General features: G+C 35.6%; 1 protein-coding gene across 1 annotated transcript in view; it reads right to left on the bottom strand.

Moving 5' to 3' along the window:
* Window positions 1-4,077: 4,077 nt before the first annotated feature.
* The window catches only part of FMR1 (FMRP translational regulator 1), a 50,424-nt gene continuing 36,376 nt past the window's right edge, over window positions 4,078-18,125 (bottom strand). The window contains 7 exon segments of the mRNA XM_037820935.1: window positions 4,078-4,611; window positions 6,754-6,836; window positions 7,335-7,517; window positions 9,056-9,251; window positions 11,382-11,468; window positions 13,355-13,417; window positions 13,908-14,042. Of these exon segments, the coding sequence (XP_037676863.1) occupies window positions 4,450-4,611; window positions 6,754-6,836; window positions 7,335-7,517; window positions 9,056-9,251; window positions 11,382-11,468; window positions 13,355-13,417; window positions 13,908-14,042 (909 nt within the window). The 3' untranslated portion in view covers window positions 4,078-4,449.

The raw sequence follows: 18,125 nt of genomic DNA, 5'->3' as shown, positions 1-18,125 counted from the left end.
ACTCTCCTTCAGATTTGAGGGAGAGCTTAAATTTTTCACAGCCAAACAAATGCTGAGAGAGTTTGCCAATAAAAGACCTGCCGTACTTCAGATACTAAAAGGAGCCCTACTGACAGAGAAACAAAGAAAGGAGAAAGAGATATAGAGAATTTTAACAGACATATATAGAACCTTACATCCCAAATCATCAGGACACTCATTTTTCTCTAGTGATCATGGCTCTTTCTCCAGAATGGACCATATGCTGGGAGATAAAACAAGCCCCAATAAATTAAAAAAAAGAATATATTCAAAGCACATTCTCCAACCACAATGGAATACAAATAGAAGTCAATAATTTTTGAATTGTAACTCCACGATTTACTTCCTACATGATATAAAATACACAAACTCTAATGACAAATCAGTGGTTTTGAACTAAATGTAAAATATGTAATTTTTGACAAGAACCATATAAAGGTGGGGGAATGGAGGAGTATAGGAACATAGTTTATGTGTCCTATTGAAGTTAAGTTGGTATCAAAGAAAAACAAGATTGTTATGGATTTAAGAGGTTAATTTTAAGCCCCACATAAACACAAAGAAATTATCAGAGAATATGACCACAGAGATGAAAAGTAGAGTATAGGTTAAGAGAAATGGGGGAAGGGGCAACGGGGAGTTAAGAGATGAATGTAGGGTTGCTGTTTAAGGGGAAGGGAAATTTCTAGTAATGGATGGTGGGAAAGAGATAGCATTACAACATTCTAAATGTGATTAATCCCACTAATGGAATGCTAGGGAGTGGGTGGAATGGGAAGATTTAGGCTATATATATGTTTCCACAATTGAGAAAAAAAAAAGTCTAAATAGATGACAATTGAATGCCAAGGATGACCCTGGATGCTATCTGAGGATGGAGGACAGGAGGCTCAAAGGGACACAGCCGAGACATAAGGGGAAAAAAAGGAAATACAGAATGTAAGCTTTGTATCAATGTTGAATCTCTTGTACTTGTTAGCTGCGTTTAATGGGATTGCATAAAAGAATGTTCTTGTCCTTGGGAATTGTATACATGAATTATAGTGTTTGTTCAAGGATGTGTGCAGCTAGCTCTCGTATGTTTAGAAGACAGAGCAATAGATGATGGATGATAGATAGGGAGGGAAAGAAATAGAGGTGTGACATCATGTTAAAGTTAGTGAATTGGGGTATCAGCGGAAGGGGTCAGGGTATGCTGGAGTTCTGGGTATGGGGTTTGTATTGTTTTTGCAATGGTTCCTTTAACTTTGAATTTATTTCAAAATAAAATAAAAAATAAAATAAAATAAAAATTAAAAAAATATAATAAAATAAAAAAACACAAGGAGGCACTTCATGATCTTGTGTTAGGCAATAGTTTCCTAGACTAGGAAAATGTAGCAATAAAGACCACCATGAAACAAGGACAATTAGTTATTTGAGACTTTTTGTCTACCCACCTGTATTGGACTATGCTCTCAGCTCTCCAAGGTGTCAAGGTCTTTCAGGAATTAAGGAAGAACCCAGAGCCAGGCAGAACAGAGACCCACAAAAGTACTATAATAAAAAGCTAGACGAGTAAAAAACAAAGTGGTATTTTTCTGGAAAACTGCTGATGTAGAGGAAACTGTCCTGCATGCATCACTGGATCATTTTGGATTCAAACACTGGGTGAAATTTTGACAGTATCACATCTCTGTACACTTTCTGGGCTGTAGGCTGTGCCAGAGTTCCCTGCAGTGACCACAAGAACCAATTCTAAGGTACATTTCCCTACAAACCTTACTGAGATGCTGACATCAAAAGTTTTTTTTTCACCAGACACATTTAATATTTTCCAAATGACAGGATATGTTTATGTATGCACAGATACACATAAATATGTGTTTAAAGTGGTTTAGTGCCATCCTATGTTATCAATGTGTTTAAACTTTATAACTGGGGATTTGGAGAATTATTTTTAAATATCTTTGTTTTTGCCCTTTAAAGTCACATAAAAGATTATTTACAAGGCATATATGCTTTGAATGATAACCTCCCACACACACACACTTGTAACGTTAAACTTTGATACACTTAAAAAGATTTAAAGCCAGGAGCAAACATCTATCAGACTAATTTTTGCTTTTTCATAAGTGCAACTTTTTAATAAAAATTTACATCTAGATAAACAATCTTCAGGTTTTTGAAACTTTAATAAGATTTTAAAAACATCATGACTTTAAACTGAAAAACATACACGTTTAGCACACAAATATTGTAATATGAATCAACTTCAACTCCATTTGAAAACATGACTCAAATTACATAAGTTTTAGAAGTTAGTAATTCACACTTCAGCAAGTTAGCATCTTGCTGAATTCAGCCTTTGTAAAAAATAGACTTAGTGCATATTATAATGGTACAACATGTTTTTGTACCACTTCGTTGATGTTTTTTACTTTCTTAAACAATATTAAGTTCTTGAAAACTGGTAGATAACAGCTAACTTCCTATGATGTGAAATTTCTAATGGGAACAGTTAAATTTTGTAACAGAACACTTTCTATCGATTTCTTCCTCTATCTTAAAATTTTAAAAGCAATCATTTGTAAGGATTGCATCAACATCAATTTAGCAGAGGAAGATCAAACTTTATTGAAACTGCTTGCATACAAAATATATTGCACTATAACCAAACAAATGTTAACATAAAATCCAATCTGTTGTAGCTAATATGTACAGAGAATATTGCCCAAGAGCAGATACATTACAAGGTCATTCTACCTTGGTTAATTATCTACAGTATTTTAAACCAAACAGCTTACAGATGATGTGTGCAAGGTACCAATTTCTGTTTTCAAATACTATACATTCCCAAAATAAATAACTAGAAATCAACATTAATGTTTGGCAGTACTTTCAAAAGACTTTTTAATATTCGTTAATATTTGTTAAATCATGTGCAGCTTGTTCCCATTTTTAATATGCTTATTTGTATGCAAGGAAAAGTAACTGTAAAATGAAAATTCAAAGAAACAAACTCACAAAATACATCAGAGGCAGAACTTAGGTTTGTACGGCTCTGTACAGATTCAGTGGTACCCCTATTCGGAGTTATTTTTTTTTTTAAAATGTAACATCTTAGAGTGAAGGTCCTTCACATATTTTTCCTCAGTAAATTTCATTCATTAAAAAAATAAAAAAGAAACAAAACCCAGCATGTCAAAAAAAAAAAAAAAAAACAAAACAAAAACACAAAACCAAAAAAAAAAATAAAAAATAAAAACAAAAGAAAAATAACTATTATTTTTTAACCAATCTTAGTCTGCCTTCCAATTCTGTTCGTACATTAGATCCCAGATTTCAAATTTTACAAAACAAATTAACCTGCTTCCAATGTTTCTTAGACAAAGTACCTTTACTTTACAGGATTATTATGCACACATGGAAATGACCTTCCTATCTCCTCCAAACAAGCTTGAAATTAAAATATGAAAAAGTTCACAAAACTTGGGGAGGATAAAATAAAAAAGGCTTTAAGTTAAAACTGGTCACCAGGCCAAAGAGCAGGCATATCCTACTAACTTCCAACCAGGAAAATTTGTTCCCAGCTGAAAACATTTTAGCCTCTCTCAAATGAAAAGATAGTTATTTCTTCTCCTGTCTATATAGAAAAATTACACATCCCTCTCAATAACACTATTTGTCAAATTTCAGTGCAATGAAACAAAAACAAAAACAAGTCATATTCTTTATACTGCCTAACCTGATGTTTATGTAAGGAAAAAAAAATATGGAAAGCATGCATTCTTCTATAAAGTTTGCTATATCTTTAACATTTACTGTTTCCAACTTAATTTCCCTGAACTCAGCATCCAAATATAATATTCCTACCTGCCAAGATATAGAAAAGGCACAGATCATACAACTTTTTTTTTTTTGCTAATGAAAATGACAAATGTAACATCACACATATTTCAAGGTCCACTAAAATACTGGAAAAGTGGACCAAAACATAAACCAACACAGGACATGAAATGACATAGCATTTCATGGAGACTTCTAGATGAGATTGAAAACAGATGTCCAATACGGTTACCATAAATGCTATTTATTCAGGAAAACTGAAATGTACTGGTGAGCTATCACCCAAAATTCAGGAAAATGTTCCAAATTAACATAGTATCACTGCTCAGTACTTTAAAAAATGAAACAAACTAAAATCCTGTCCTGAAGAGCTAAGTATACATAAAAGCAAGGTTTCAAAATTCAAGATTTTATTTGTGCAAATCCGAAAATTGTTGCTTATGGCCAATACCAAAAAAATTTAAGTCTTAACAGAATTTGTGTTCATTTCATGCCCTGCGCCATCTTGCCTACTATTTGTCTTTGGCCTAACAAAATTTTCTAATATGGAATAAGAATTACAGAAATGGTATAGGAAATATAACTTCGGAATTATGCAGTTTAGGGTACTCCATTCACGAGTGGTTGCTGACCATCCACGCTGTCTGGCTTTTCCTTCTTCTGGTTACGATCTTTACCCCTGCGCAGTCGATTACCTTCACTGGAGGTATTCTGTAATGTTTTAGTGTGGACACTCCTTTCATTATTGCAGTCAACTCTGATCTAAAACAAGTTACAGTTATTATATATATATAGACCATCTTCAATTGTAATCTGTAATTGGCCTGACAAGAAATTTAATCCTAAAGTGGAAATTCCAAGTTAAAAGGGGAGGTGGGAAGAGAAGTAGTACAAAAAATTAAGTTTATTTGGTTTTTGGTTTTAAAACATTCTTCTTTCCTGGAACATACTGGTCACCTCACTGCATCCAAAGTTAGACTAAAAATTCACAATCCTACCGTGTTCTCTTCTAAGCAGAATAAAAGAATGAGAAATACAGAGTTAAAATGAATTATTACTAACTATGAGAAGATATGCATGCCTGTAAGACTAGATTTCAAAAAGAACAGGTTATTCTCCAGACTGTGAAACCCAGGAAAGAGAACAAAATAATGTCTTCCTATTCTGACTTTACCAGAATAAGAATTCAAGTACTAATTCACTTATTAACTAGACTTTATTGTACTATACCTTTAAATCTATCCTAGGTAAGATGAAGTTTCTTCATACTGAGGGCTCTCATCATCTTTTAGTAGAAAAATATGAGAACTGGTTTATATTTTGTATTTCAGTAAGGCAATTCAGATGATCCTACGACTTTGTCACAGGAATAAAAATGGTATAGGGAAACTTGAAGAAAATAATACGTGGAAGGATGGGAATCCTAGAAGTAGACACAATTTAAAATATAATATTCTAAGATCTACAAAATATTTTAGTGCCACCTGAACACTCAAACACTGCTAACAGAATTCCAGATGCTGCACAAAAGATAATAAAGACCAATGGGCCTAAAACAACTACCAAATACTGATCTGTTTCAAGTACAAATGCTAAATATATCCCAAAAGGTACAAGTGCTGGGGCTGAGGGTGTTTTAAATGCTTGGCTGTCAAGGGTTCAGCATTTTGATTTGTATCTATTCCCATACTTAAAAAGAACACACAAACTTTTTATTCAGTAGTTCGTTTTAATTATAAATATAATTTATAAATATGTATCCTTTTAACTGATATGATAGGATTGCCCAATTAATCATACATGGTAAAGTGTGGAATTACAAAACTGGAACATAATAAATATCTTAAATCTTTGTAAAGTGTATATACGTACATTAATTAGCCAATCTTTTTACGCAGGTCCAAGGTCTTTTTTATACTGGTCCTTAAGAACCTGTCAATAGTTAACACCTACTCGGAATTGCTAGTTTTTCTAAGGAATATTCTAACATAAAATGTTCTTGCTCTAAAAAAAAAAGTCTCTCGCTAATCTTTGGGCGTTGGTCCACAACCAGTCCATAGTTAGGAAAGGGCCTTAAGGACTTGGATTAAGAGTTAAAGACGAAGTATAAGAGAGCATGGGTAATCAGACACCATGGTTCAAATACCACTCCACCACATGCTAGCTACATGATGCTGAAAAAAGGACTGAACCTCACTAAGCCTCTGTTTATACACCTATAAATTATGGAATAATAAAACTACTTACCTCAGTAGATTAAATGAGATAAATCAGTAAGATTAAATGAGATAAAATACACAAAACCCTTAGCAAAGGTGCCTGGAAGTACTCAGGGCTAATTTTTAAAAAATTATTTACCAATGAGTTCACAGCACAGGCAATGAGCAATTGAGAAGGTATCCCCCAAACAGACTTTGATTGTAAATAAGCAGTTGATTGTGCATGTGCCAGCTGAATATCATGAGCATGTCTATCTCATGATAATCAGCCACAATACAGATACCTCCTTTTCTTTAATTGCCACTCAAAGAGGAAATAGTCTACCCCTGTTACTAAGCTAGAAGGGACCCACAGGGCTGACTCAGGTCTCTCAGGGTACTCCTTTTCTTAGAGAATGGGAGTGGGATGGGGGTGGGAAGACCCCACAAATGTGTTACTACTCTTAAAGTCACAATGTGATTGTTAAAATCTTCACAAAAATTAAGACCACTTATTCTCTAGGAAATTTCCCTTATTTATCAAGGAGGAGTAATATTGCCCATACCTGTAAAGTTGCAGGGAAAACAGTTCATGCTTATCAAATTTGTAATCTTTGAATATGTTTAAAAGTAAAGTAAAATAAACTCATAAATCTCAAACTACCATATTCAAACAATTTAGATGAAAAGAGGTACACAGGTTTACCTGAAGGGATCTATCCGCTGTTCTTCCTTTAGCCTCTCTTGGATTGCGTGGACGATTATCTGTTCGGGAATGATCCTCGTTTCCTACAGCCACATTTTTAAAAGGTTCAACAGTTACTGATTCTGAAATTCTTTTACAGGCTTCTTTATTCCCACTTCCTTTATGTATTTAGACCCATAGACTCTAAAATGTAATCAATCACCTCGTGATTCTAGGTACAAGACGGTTAATCCAGCGCAACACCAAGAAATAGAAAGTGTTGCAAAGGTACCATAATTCTGCAACAACCACACTACAGGTCAACCTGAGTTAATTCTCAGATGTTTGTTATGTTTAAAATCCTAAAAGAAGCTCAACTAGCTATCAATGATTATTCATATATTCTACATGAATCATAAGGAAGGTTAATAGTCTGTTAAGTACTACACCCATGAAAAGTTGACTCTTTCCTATGACGATCAGCAGGAAACAGGAGAAATGGGATCTTGATAATACTTAAATGAATCACCAAGCTTTTTCACGGAACTTCAGACAGTTGTTAAAATTCACCTTTATTTTTTAACAAATGAAAACCTTTGTACCTTTGAAGCCTCCTCCACGACCTCTCACTCCCTGTCTTCTTCCTCCGCCTCCACGCCGTCGTCCATCTCCTCTGAGCAGGAAGTTCTCCCTCTCTTCCTCTGTTGGAGCTAATGACCAATCACTGAGTTCATCTCTGTGGTCAGATTCTGTTTCAGAAGCATTTGATGCTTCAGAATTAGATCCTATCGAGAGTTAAAAGTTATATACCACTGTCTGACTTAAAAAAAAAAAAAAAAGGTTAATAGAAGCTTCCAGAGACTTTCAGGGGTAATCCAATATTTTTCCCAATATATAAGCCCACCAAAGAGTATTATCATCTTCCATTTTGTAAAACAAATGATCTTAAATTCAAAATGAAGGGCTTCATAATATTTGAGATGCTTTTGCTTATAAACATTTTTGGTTCTTATTTTCTTTTAAAAAAGGTACTTTATTATCTACCTAATTTCAAACCTGAGTGTGCCATAACATTAAACAGCTGTGCTCCTTTAAATATTTGTGCTCTCTGGAGGAAAAGTTTACTATGACAGTTAAATACAATATTTTAATTAATAAAACCTCTATAAATAAAGAGATCTCCTTTTAACAAGGTTAAAGGGACAGAAGAGAATGCACACGTTTTGGCAATTCTGAGAGGGGGCAAAGCCGGCCACTGTGGCAACTGTCTTAGGGGAGGGTCTCTAATGGGGCCAGGGATTGGACTTGGTTGAAGAGGAATATGCTTGCCTGATGCTTGGTCCACAACCTTCCCTCCCACTCCCACTGGATTGACTTATCGTTAACAAAGGAATTACTATCATAAACTCATCATCTCTGAGGTGGTTAATTCTGTAGAGAGTAGGGAAAGAGCTCCATGGTGAGGCAGAAATTCGTCAGCCAAAAGAGCAGACTCTTGGGAGAGGGCTATGGGTTGGGTTCAAGGTTGGTCTTAGGAGTAGGCATCTCTTCCCGACTCCAAATATCAACTCTACTACCTCTCTCTCTTCCTCTGTTGGAGCTAATGACCAATTACAGCTTCACCATTTTAGCTTCATTCCTGTGGATCTTGAAGGCTTTTCCATTTTAAAGAGTTCCTTTTTAAAATGCAAATATTTGTGAGATGGATTATTCCTTCTATCATAAACCATCATCAGCAAGTTACATAGTTGATATGCAGTTGAGCAAGAGAGACAGTAGGGACTGATAGGTGGGACAGGGTTCAGTGAAAGGTGTTGGGAGAGAAGCAGCAGCACTGTAAGAAGAGCTGGAAAGACAAAGGAAAACTTTGCCTACTTCATGACTGTGCCTAGGGCTGACTATGGCCAGGCCACTCAAAAGTACCTTATGAGCCACAGGATGCAGACTGCTGATTTACACAGTCCATCCAGCAAGTATGACCAGCACATGCCTGACAAAAAATGAGCCACAGTACACAATGAAAAAGTTTTGTCTATACAGTAATAAAATCAGGAAAGACCTTAAAACAAGTTCTTCAACACACAAAGGGTTAAAGCAAGTTTATCCCCAATCAGAACATGGACAGAACTCACACCTGCCCTGTAAACTGTGTGTGTTATTATCAGGCTTTTACTGCATATGATTCTGCAACATAATATGACCCACTGTGAATCAGAAACCACGTAGTGAGACTGTTATAATGGGGTTCTAATGAATAATAGAGATTAGCATCTATGAAGTCTAGGAACACATGAAGTTACTGAGTAAAATGCTTAGTTTGTACCTGAAGTATATCCAGGACCGCGTCTGCCGTGCCCCCTATTTCTGTAAGGTCTACTACCTCGACCCATTCCTTGACCATCATCAGTCACATAGCCTTTTTCCTTATCTGTACGATTTGGTGGTGGTCTAGAACTAGCTCCAATCTGTCGCAACTGCTCATCAATTCGTAATCTCTACAAATGCAACTGGTCTACTTCCTATTTAAAATATACAAGACAACAGTAAAAATTTGACATTTTACTTAATAATACCTTTCTCCTTTTCATCAGATAAAAAGTATACTGGAAATATTTCAATTTCAGTTCCAAATTTACAGTAAACACTGTTACACAGAATTTTCATGAAATGGAATGGCCTCCTTAAAAAGAAAATTACTATAACAGATTATCGATGTCCCAAATCAGAGATGTAACAGATACTCAGCATTAAAATGATACTGTTTGATTTGGCACTATTATCCTATTATTCTATTGCTAAGGCATAGATATGCTAGTTTTGGGACTTCTTGACAATTGGATATTGAACGAAACAACCCTAAAATGTATGAATACAGATAAATGACATTTCAGGTTTAACCAGCTAACCTTAAAAATCACATATAAATAAACTCAATTGAAATAGATTTGCCAGTTAACATCTTATTATACAAAGCATTGAGTTTGGGCCATCTTTTGTTTAAAAAACATGAACTATGACAGGTCTTTGGATATGCTCATACAATTAAGGAACAATTATTTTCAATTAACTGAAAATGCTGACATTCCTATAGAAGAGGGGAATAAACCTATTTAATAGCTGACCAAAAAGCTGGGTCTCACATTATGCTTTTAAAATGTCCTAAAGACTACAACTCTGCTAGAAGGAATATGACAGACAGTATAAATTCAGTTGCTCAAAATATACATGTGAGGCCCACTGACAGACCCTTACCCACAGTGCTCCTAATATGTCAGGTTGTCATATCCAGATGAAACCTCATTTCTAATCCCTGTCCTTCCAATCTACCCATAAACACCTCATTTACTGACTATAGGGAACTGGATTCAAAATGATAGTACTGGTTGTGTCTCAGTCAAGCAGAGGCTGTTGCAGAGACGGTCTATACGAATAATAATTGGAGAAGCCCCTGTAAAACCAAGTTCCTAAAATCTTGGTTGTGGCAGCTTCTGGAAAAAAAGGTCAGGTAAGGGTCTAGGTGAGCTTCATTTGAGCTCTGATCCACAATTTCTGTTTTACACGGGATTTGAACAAAGGAGAGACTATCTGAGTGGTTTACTACAAAGGTCTAGTTAAAGCTCATGCAACAGGTCTATCTTGCAAAACAGAAGGGTAGTCCAAGCTATCCCACTGGGGCAAAGCAGTCAGATGATAGGTCCAATTGAGGGAATATCTGGTGATGGAAAGAATGGCAACAGGACAGTTTCTGATAACTGCAAAGGACACTTGTTTGTGAAGAAAAAAATGAAAAGATCTGGATAGAACATCAATTAAAAGAACAATGGTTTTGATACAATGCAACTGTAACTTTCCAGGTCTTCATAATTATTTATGATAATAATACGAAGTAAAACACATGGATTACAAATAAAACATACTTTAAAGACTATTTAATGCCGGCTACCTTATAGTTTTGATACATATGGATACAAAGAATTTTAAAAAGCATGTAGTCTAGGGAAGTGACTTGCCTAAAGTCACACGCTAGCTCCTGGCAGAATAGAGACTAGAAGCAAGTCACTGGACTGCCAACCCAGTGCTCCTTCCCCTGCACCTTGCAGCCTTCTAGTTTGCAACCTAGGGGAGGGAAAACTAGACAAACACTAAAATGCTCATTTACAGAAAGACGGTTTATACTCTGTGTAGTGGAGTATAAAGAAAAATATAAATGGTAAATACTTAACGGAGGACTTCATGAAATGCTGGGATTTTCTTGATGAGTGACACAAAAGGGACAACAAAGGCAAGTGATACAGATACAGAATATGGCCTGGGAAAAACCCACAAAGGCTAGAAAGGATCAACTGGATTAAAAGGCTATGCACAAGATTACTTAACTTGAGAGCCAAGAGCTTAACAGAGGAATAATGGGAAATAAGGGAACTTACCGAAAACTGGGATATTAGTTCTTAAATTTACGATGGAAAACTGACTTACATTTTCAGAAGGAATATAAACTGAACAAAGTGACTATATTTTCTCTATTATCTTTTATAGTTCATTCATTGTTATATATTGGCTAGAAGGACTCTAATTGCTGAAAGACTGAATACTGTGTCTTTATATTTTAGTGTAAAAGGATTAGAAATTAAAGTTCTTCCTGTTCTCACCTTTAAATAGTTCCGGTGATAATCCAAAAGAACGGTGGCATTAGTGATGCTGTCCTTTGTTCCCACAAAAACAAATGGTACCATACCCTGAAAAGGCAATTGCAACCATGAGTCTATAAAATTAATGATGGATTTATTTGACTAATGAAAATAATGACTAAATCCCTACCATAGGGTATGGCAAACAATAGGTACAGAAATGTTTGTTTTAAAAACCAATCAATACACGAAAACTTAAGCATTTCCTATATTTTATACATCTACTGTGAATAAGGGAGAGTAATAGAGCAACTCTTAAATCCATCAGGTTATTAAGTTTTAAAGACTACTATTAAATGTTGGCAAAATCACAAATTACATAATTCAAAATTATACAGGGTTTAATGCAAGATTCATAAACTTTTGCAAAAACTAAATCAGTTTTGATAACTAAGTCAACAGGGTACGAACAAAACACCCCCCCACACAAAAAAAACCTAGGATAAATGAAGACGCACTGAGTAATCTGTAAGAAAAAGAAACACAAGCACATTTAGGAGCATAAAATTTAGCAAGCCCAGATACATTTCAATAACTTACTCTGAAAATTTTAAAAGGCAGAATCATAAGGAAAGTTTGATCTTCTCCCAATGGTACAACTTTAGTATGAGCATAGAATTTTAAAAAAAGTATACTAAAGTTTACATTTCTAGCCCATCAGTATAAATCAGGAAAAAAAAGTCCTGACATCTTCTTCTAGTCACAAGTTACAGGAAAGCCTAGCCACAGTTGTACAAAACGACACCTGGCATTATGACAGACATTCAAAGCTGAGAATAGTTCAATATTTTGCTACTGAAAAATACAATTGGTTACTAATATTCACAAGTGATGAAAGAAGAGCATATGGTAGCTTTGACATGGGTATATTAATAATTTTCTGGGCGAAGTTAAAAGATGTGAAAAGCCAAGATGCTGTCCCTTGAACAAAGTATCAATCACTCTTTTCACCTGGTACAAAGCAGTTAACCATATCATTTCCCAAAATGCTGTATGAGGAAATACTACACCCTTCCCTCTGGGTTGAATATCACCAAAATAAACTTTAGAACCTAGTGACTTTGAAGCAAATCATTTAAAAACATTTTTCTTGCAACCTGTCCAAAGTGTTGGTGCACCTAAAGTGCCACTGTAATTTAAAGCACATTGCTGAATTAAAATAAAGGTGGGAGTAAAATGAAAAGTAGAATGGGGGCCATCAAAGTGGACACCAGGAAGAAGTGATTCCCTCTTCAGTCTAGCAGACAGAAATATACAATCTGTTTGCAGTTAAAGTTCTCTTTGTAAAACGGCATTTTTGCTTTTAATCTCTTGTGAACCCTAGCAGTTTTTCTATAAACAGCCCTCATGGACCAGGGACTATATTAAGAAGTGGGGCCCTGCCTTCAAGGTACTTAACAATGTGGGTGGGGAGATCCACAAGTGAACTTCTATGTTAACAAGTGCTACAGTAGTGGGGAGCACATGTGAATACATAAGGAGAAAAGGCTCTTGGCCGAGTCAGAGACGGGGGTCTGTTGCAAGTACACAAGGGAAGCTTCACAAGGAGTAAGGTCAAAATGGACATGGGAAGTTGGAAGTAGCTGACCAAAGAGAAGGAGCGTTCCAGACAAAGGAAATAAATGCACGTGTCTAGAAGCAACAGAGAGTATAAGAATGTTCAGAGAACTCTAGGTACTCCAGTATGGCCCAAGATTCTACAGAGTGCCAGGGGAAGGAATGGTGAGAAATGATACTGGAGAGGTAACCAAAAAAAGGCCTTGTAAGCAACATTAAGCAACTTGGGCTTGAGTCCCAGGGCAATGGACACATATACCCACAAACACTCCTCCACCATCCCCCAACCCTGATGATCACTTGTAGTCTTTCTTAACAAGGGGAATAAACATACAAATGTAAAATTAAAATGTATTTTTTAAGCAATGTTTTCCTACCTGCCAAACCTTGAGTTCAGGTTTCTGGGATTCCCCTGCTACAATCGATGAAACCACTAACACCTAAAGCAGTATAAGGAATGCAAGTGATGTCATTAACTATAACAAATGATACACAGAAGCCTGAAAGCAGGACTTTCACTGTAGGACTTCTAAACCCATCTCTAAATACTTAGGTTAGTTCAAATATTAAAAACCAGTTTCTAAAACATGGCTTTAAGTAGCAATTAATTCATCTAACAGAAGGTACATTTTGAGCTACTAAACCTGGAAAATGTTGAGAGATACAGCATGAAAAAATGAAAGTCCACCCTCAAAAGAAAATTGTGACCATTAAATGCAACCCCGTATTTTATGCTTACAGCAGTTCGTCACTGTGAATAAACTGAAAAGTATGTATCATTTCGGTTTGTACTATCTCATAAATTGGCAATCAGATTGGAAAAAACAGAACATGAGTCCTCCAAGTCTAACCAGAGAAAACACCCGAAACACCAACCTGACATTTGAGTCGAAGAAATAATGGTAAATCAAAGTGACAGATATTTCTTACCCTCTGGACTTTTGTACTGTTAGGTTGAGAAAAATGGGTGCTGTTTTCCTTTGTATCTAAATGATTCTTTTCTTCCAAGGGATTAGGTCCAACCCTTGAATTATCGGAAGGTAGGGAATTCAGTGGCCTGATTTCCTTGGTGAAAAACACAAAACACAAAAAAGAAAAAAGGACCAATTTTTAAGATTTCATTTAGGGCCATCATTGTATCAATGATCACATTCTGATTTGACTGTAAATCATTTAAAACATTTTTGGTATATAAAATTACAGAATGTAAAAATCATTCCTAAATACACAGGAAACCACCCCCATTCCCAAAGATTCACTTCAGCTAAAAGATCCTTTCACAAAGAAAAGAAAGCTAGACATAAGGAAATTGAAAACCTAAACAATCTGATAAATGAATTAGATTTACAAGACATATACAGGACATTACATCCCAAATCACCAGGATACACATACTTTTCTAGTGCTCATGGAACTTTCTCCAGAATAGATCATATGCTGGGACATAAAACAAGCCTCAATAAATTTAAAAAGATTGAAATTATTCAAAGCACATTCTCTGACCACAATGGAATACAATTAGAAGTCAATAACCATCAGAGACTTAGAAAATTCACAAATACCTGGAGATTAAACAACACACTCCTAAACAATCAGTGGGTTAAAGAAGACATAGCAAGAGAAATTGCTAAATATATAGAGACGAACCGAAAATGAGAACACAACATACCAAAACCTATGGGATGCAGCAAAAGCAGTGCTAAGGGGAAATTTATAGCACTAAATGCATATATTAAAAAGGAAGAAAGAGCTAAAATCAAAAAACTAATGGATCAACTGAAGAAGCTAGAAAATGAACAGCAAACCAATCCTAAACCAAGTACAACAAAGGAAATAACAAGGATTAAAGCAGAAATAAATGACATAGAGAAAAAAAAAACAATACAGAGGATAAATATCACCAAAAGTTGGTTCTTTGAGAAAATCAACAAGATTGACAAGCCCCTAGCTAGACTGACAAAATCAAAAAGAGAGAAGACCCATATAAACAAAATAATGAATGAAAAAGGTGACATAACTGCAGATCCTGAAGAAATTTAAAAAATTATAAGAGGATATTATGAACAACTGTATGGCAACAAACTGGATAATGTAGAAGAAATGGACAATTTCCTGGAAACATATGAACAACCTAGACTGACCAGAGAAGAAATAGAAGACCTCAACCAACCCATCACAAGCAAAGAGATCCAATCAGTCATCAAAAATCTTCCCACAAATAAATGCCCAGGGCCAGATGGCTTCACAGGGGAATTCTACCAAACTTTCCAGAAAGAACTGACACCAATCTTACTCAAACTCTTTCAAAACATTGAAAAAAATGGAACACTACCTAACTCATTTTATGAAGCTAACATCAATCTAATACCAAAACCAGGCAAAGATGCTACAAAAAAGGAAAACTACCGGCCAATCTCCCTAATGAATATAGATGCAAAAATCCTCAACAAAATACTTGCAAATCGAATCCAAAGACACATTAAAAAAATCATACACCATGACCAAGTGGGTTTCATTCCAGGCATGCAAGGATGGTTCAACATAAGAAAATCAATCAATGTATTACAACACATTAACAAGTCAAAAGGGAAAAATCAATTGATTATCTCAATAGATGCTGAAAAAGCATTTGACAAAATCCAACATCCCTTTTTGATAAAAACACTTCAAAAGGTAGGAATTAAAGGAAACTTCCTCAACATGATAAAGAGCATATATGAAAAACCCACAGCCAGCATAGTACTCAATGGTGAGAGACTGAAAGCCTTCCCTTTAAGATCAGGAACAAGACAAGGATGCCCGCTGTCACCACTGTTATTCAACATGGTGCTGGAAGTGCTAGCCAGGGCAATCCGGCAAGACAAAGAAGTAAAAGGCATCCAAATTGGAAAAGAAGAAGTAAAACTGTCATTGTTTGCAGATGATATGATCTTATATCTAGAAAACCCTGAGAAATCAACGATACACCTACTAGAGCTAATAAACAAATTTAGCAAAGTAGCGGGATACAAGATTAATGCACATAAGTCAGTAATGTTTCTATATGCTAGAAATGAACAAACTGAAGAGACACTCAAGAAAAAGATACCATTTTCAATAGCAACTAAAAAAATCAAGTACCTAGGAATAAACTTAACCAAAGATGTAAAAGGCCTATACAAAGAAAACTACATAACTCTACTAAAAGAAATAGAAGGGGACCTTAAAAGATGGAAAAATATTCCATGTTCATGGATAGGAAGGCTAAATGTCATTAAGATGTGAATTCTACCCAAACTTATCTACAGATTCAATGCAATCCCAATCAAAATTCCAACAACCTACTTTGCAGACTTGGAAAAGCTAGTTATCAAATTTATTTGGAAAGGGAAGATGCCGCGAATTGCCAAAGACACTCTAAAAAAGAAAAATGAAGTGGGAGGACTTACACTCCCTGACTTTGAAGCTTATTATAAAGCCACAGTTGCCAAAACAGCATGGTACTGGCACAAAGATAGACATATAGATCAATGGAATCGAATTGAGAATTCAGAGATAGACCCGCAGATCTATGGCCGACTGATCTTTGATAAGGCCCCCAAAGTCACTGAACTGAGCCATAATGGTCTTTTCAACAAATGGGGCTGGGAGAGTTGGATATCCATATCCAAAAGAATGAAAGAGGACCCCTACCTCACCCCCTACACAAAAATTAACTCAAAATGGACCGAAGATCTCAATATAAAAGAAAGTACCATAAAACTCCTAGAAGATAATGTAGGAAAACATCTTCAAGACCTTGCATTAGGCGGCCACTTCCTAGACTTTACACCCAAAGCACAAGCAACAAAAGAGAAAATAGATAAATGGGAACTCCTCAAGCTTAGAAGTTTCTGCACCTCAAAGGAATTTCTCAAAAAGGTAAAGAGGCAGCCAAATCAATGGGAAAAAATTTTTGGAAACCATGTATCTGACAAAAGACTGATATCGTGCATATACAAAGAAATCCTACAACTCAATGACAATAGTACAGACAGCCCAATTATAAAATGGGCAAAAGATATGAAAAGACAGTTCTCTGAAGAGGAAATACAAATGGCCAAGAAACACATGAAAAAATGTTCAGCTTCACTAGCTATTAGAGAGATGCAAATTAAGACCACAATGAGATACCATCTAACACCGGTTAGAATGGCTGCCATTAAACAAACAGGAAACTACAAATGCTGGAGGGGATGTGGAGAAATTGGAACTCTTATTCATTGTTGGTGGGACTGTATAATGGTTCAGCCACTCTGGAAGTCAGTCTGGCAGTTCCTTAGAAAACTAGATATAGAGCTACCATTCGATCCAGCGATTGCACTTCTCGGTATATACCCGGAAGATCGGAAAGCAGTGACACGAACAGATATCTGCACGCCAATGTTCATAGCAGCATTATTCACAATTGCCAAGAGATGGAGACAACCCAAATGTCCTTCAACAGATGAGTGGATAAATAAAATGTGGTATATACACACGATGGAATACTACGTGGCAGTAAGAAGGAACGATCTGGTGAAACATATGACAACATGGATGAACCTTGAAGACATAATGCTGAGCGAAATAAGCCAGGCACAAAAAGAGAAATATTATATGCTACCACTAATGTGAACTTTGAAAAATGTAAAACAAATGGTTTATAATGTAGAATGTAGGGGAACTAGCAGTAGAGAGCAATTAAGGAAGGGGGAACAATAATCCAAGAAGAACAGATAAGCTATTTAACGTTCTGGGGATGCCCAGAAATGACTATGGTCTGTTAATTTCTGATGGATGTAGTAGGAACAAGTTCACTGAAATGTTGCTATATTATGTAACTTTCTTGGGTTAAAGTAGGAACATGTTGGAAGTTAAGCAGTTATCTTAGGTTAGTTGTCTTTTTCTTACTCCCTTGTTATGGTCTCTTTGAAATGTTTTTTTATTATATGTTTGTTTTCTTTTTAACTTTTTTTTCATACAGTTGATTTAAAAAAGAAGGGAAATTTAAAAAAAAAAGAAAGAAAGAAAAACAAGGAAAAAAAAAAAAGATGTAGTGCCCCCTTGAGGAGCCTGTGGAGAATGCAGGGGTATTTGCCTACCCCACCTCCATGGTTGCTAACATGACCACAGACATAGGGGACTGGT

Source organism: Choloepus didactylus, chromosome X, assembly GCF_015220235.1.
Source record: "Choloepus didactylus isolate mChoDid1 chromosome X, mChoDid1.pri, whole genome shotgun sequence".
Classification (NCBI taxonomy): Eukaryota; Metazoa; Chordata; class Mammalia; order Pilosa; family Megalonychidae; genus Choloepus; species Choloepus didactylus.
The sequence above is the reverse complement of the archived record's forward strand: the minus strand, read 5'-3'. Positions and strand labels throughout refer to the sequence as shown.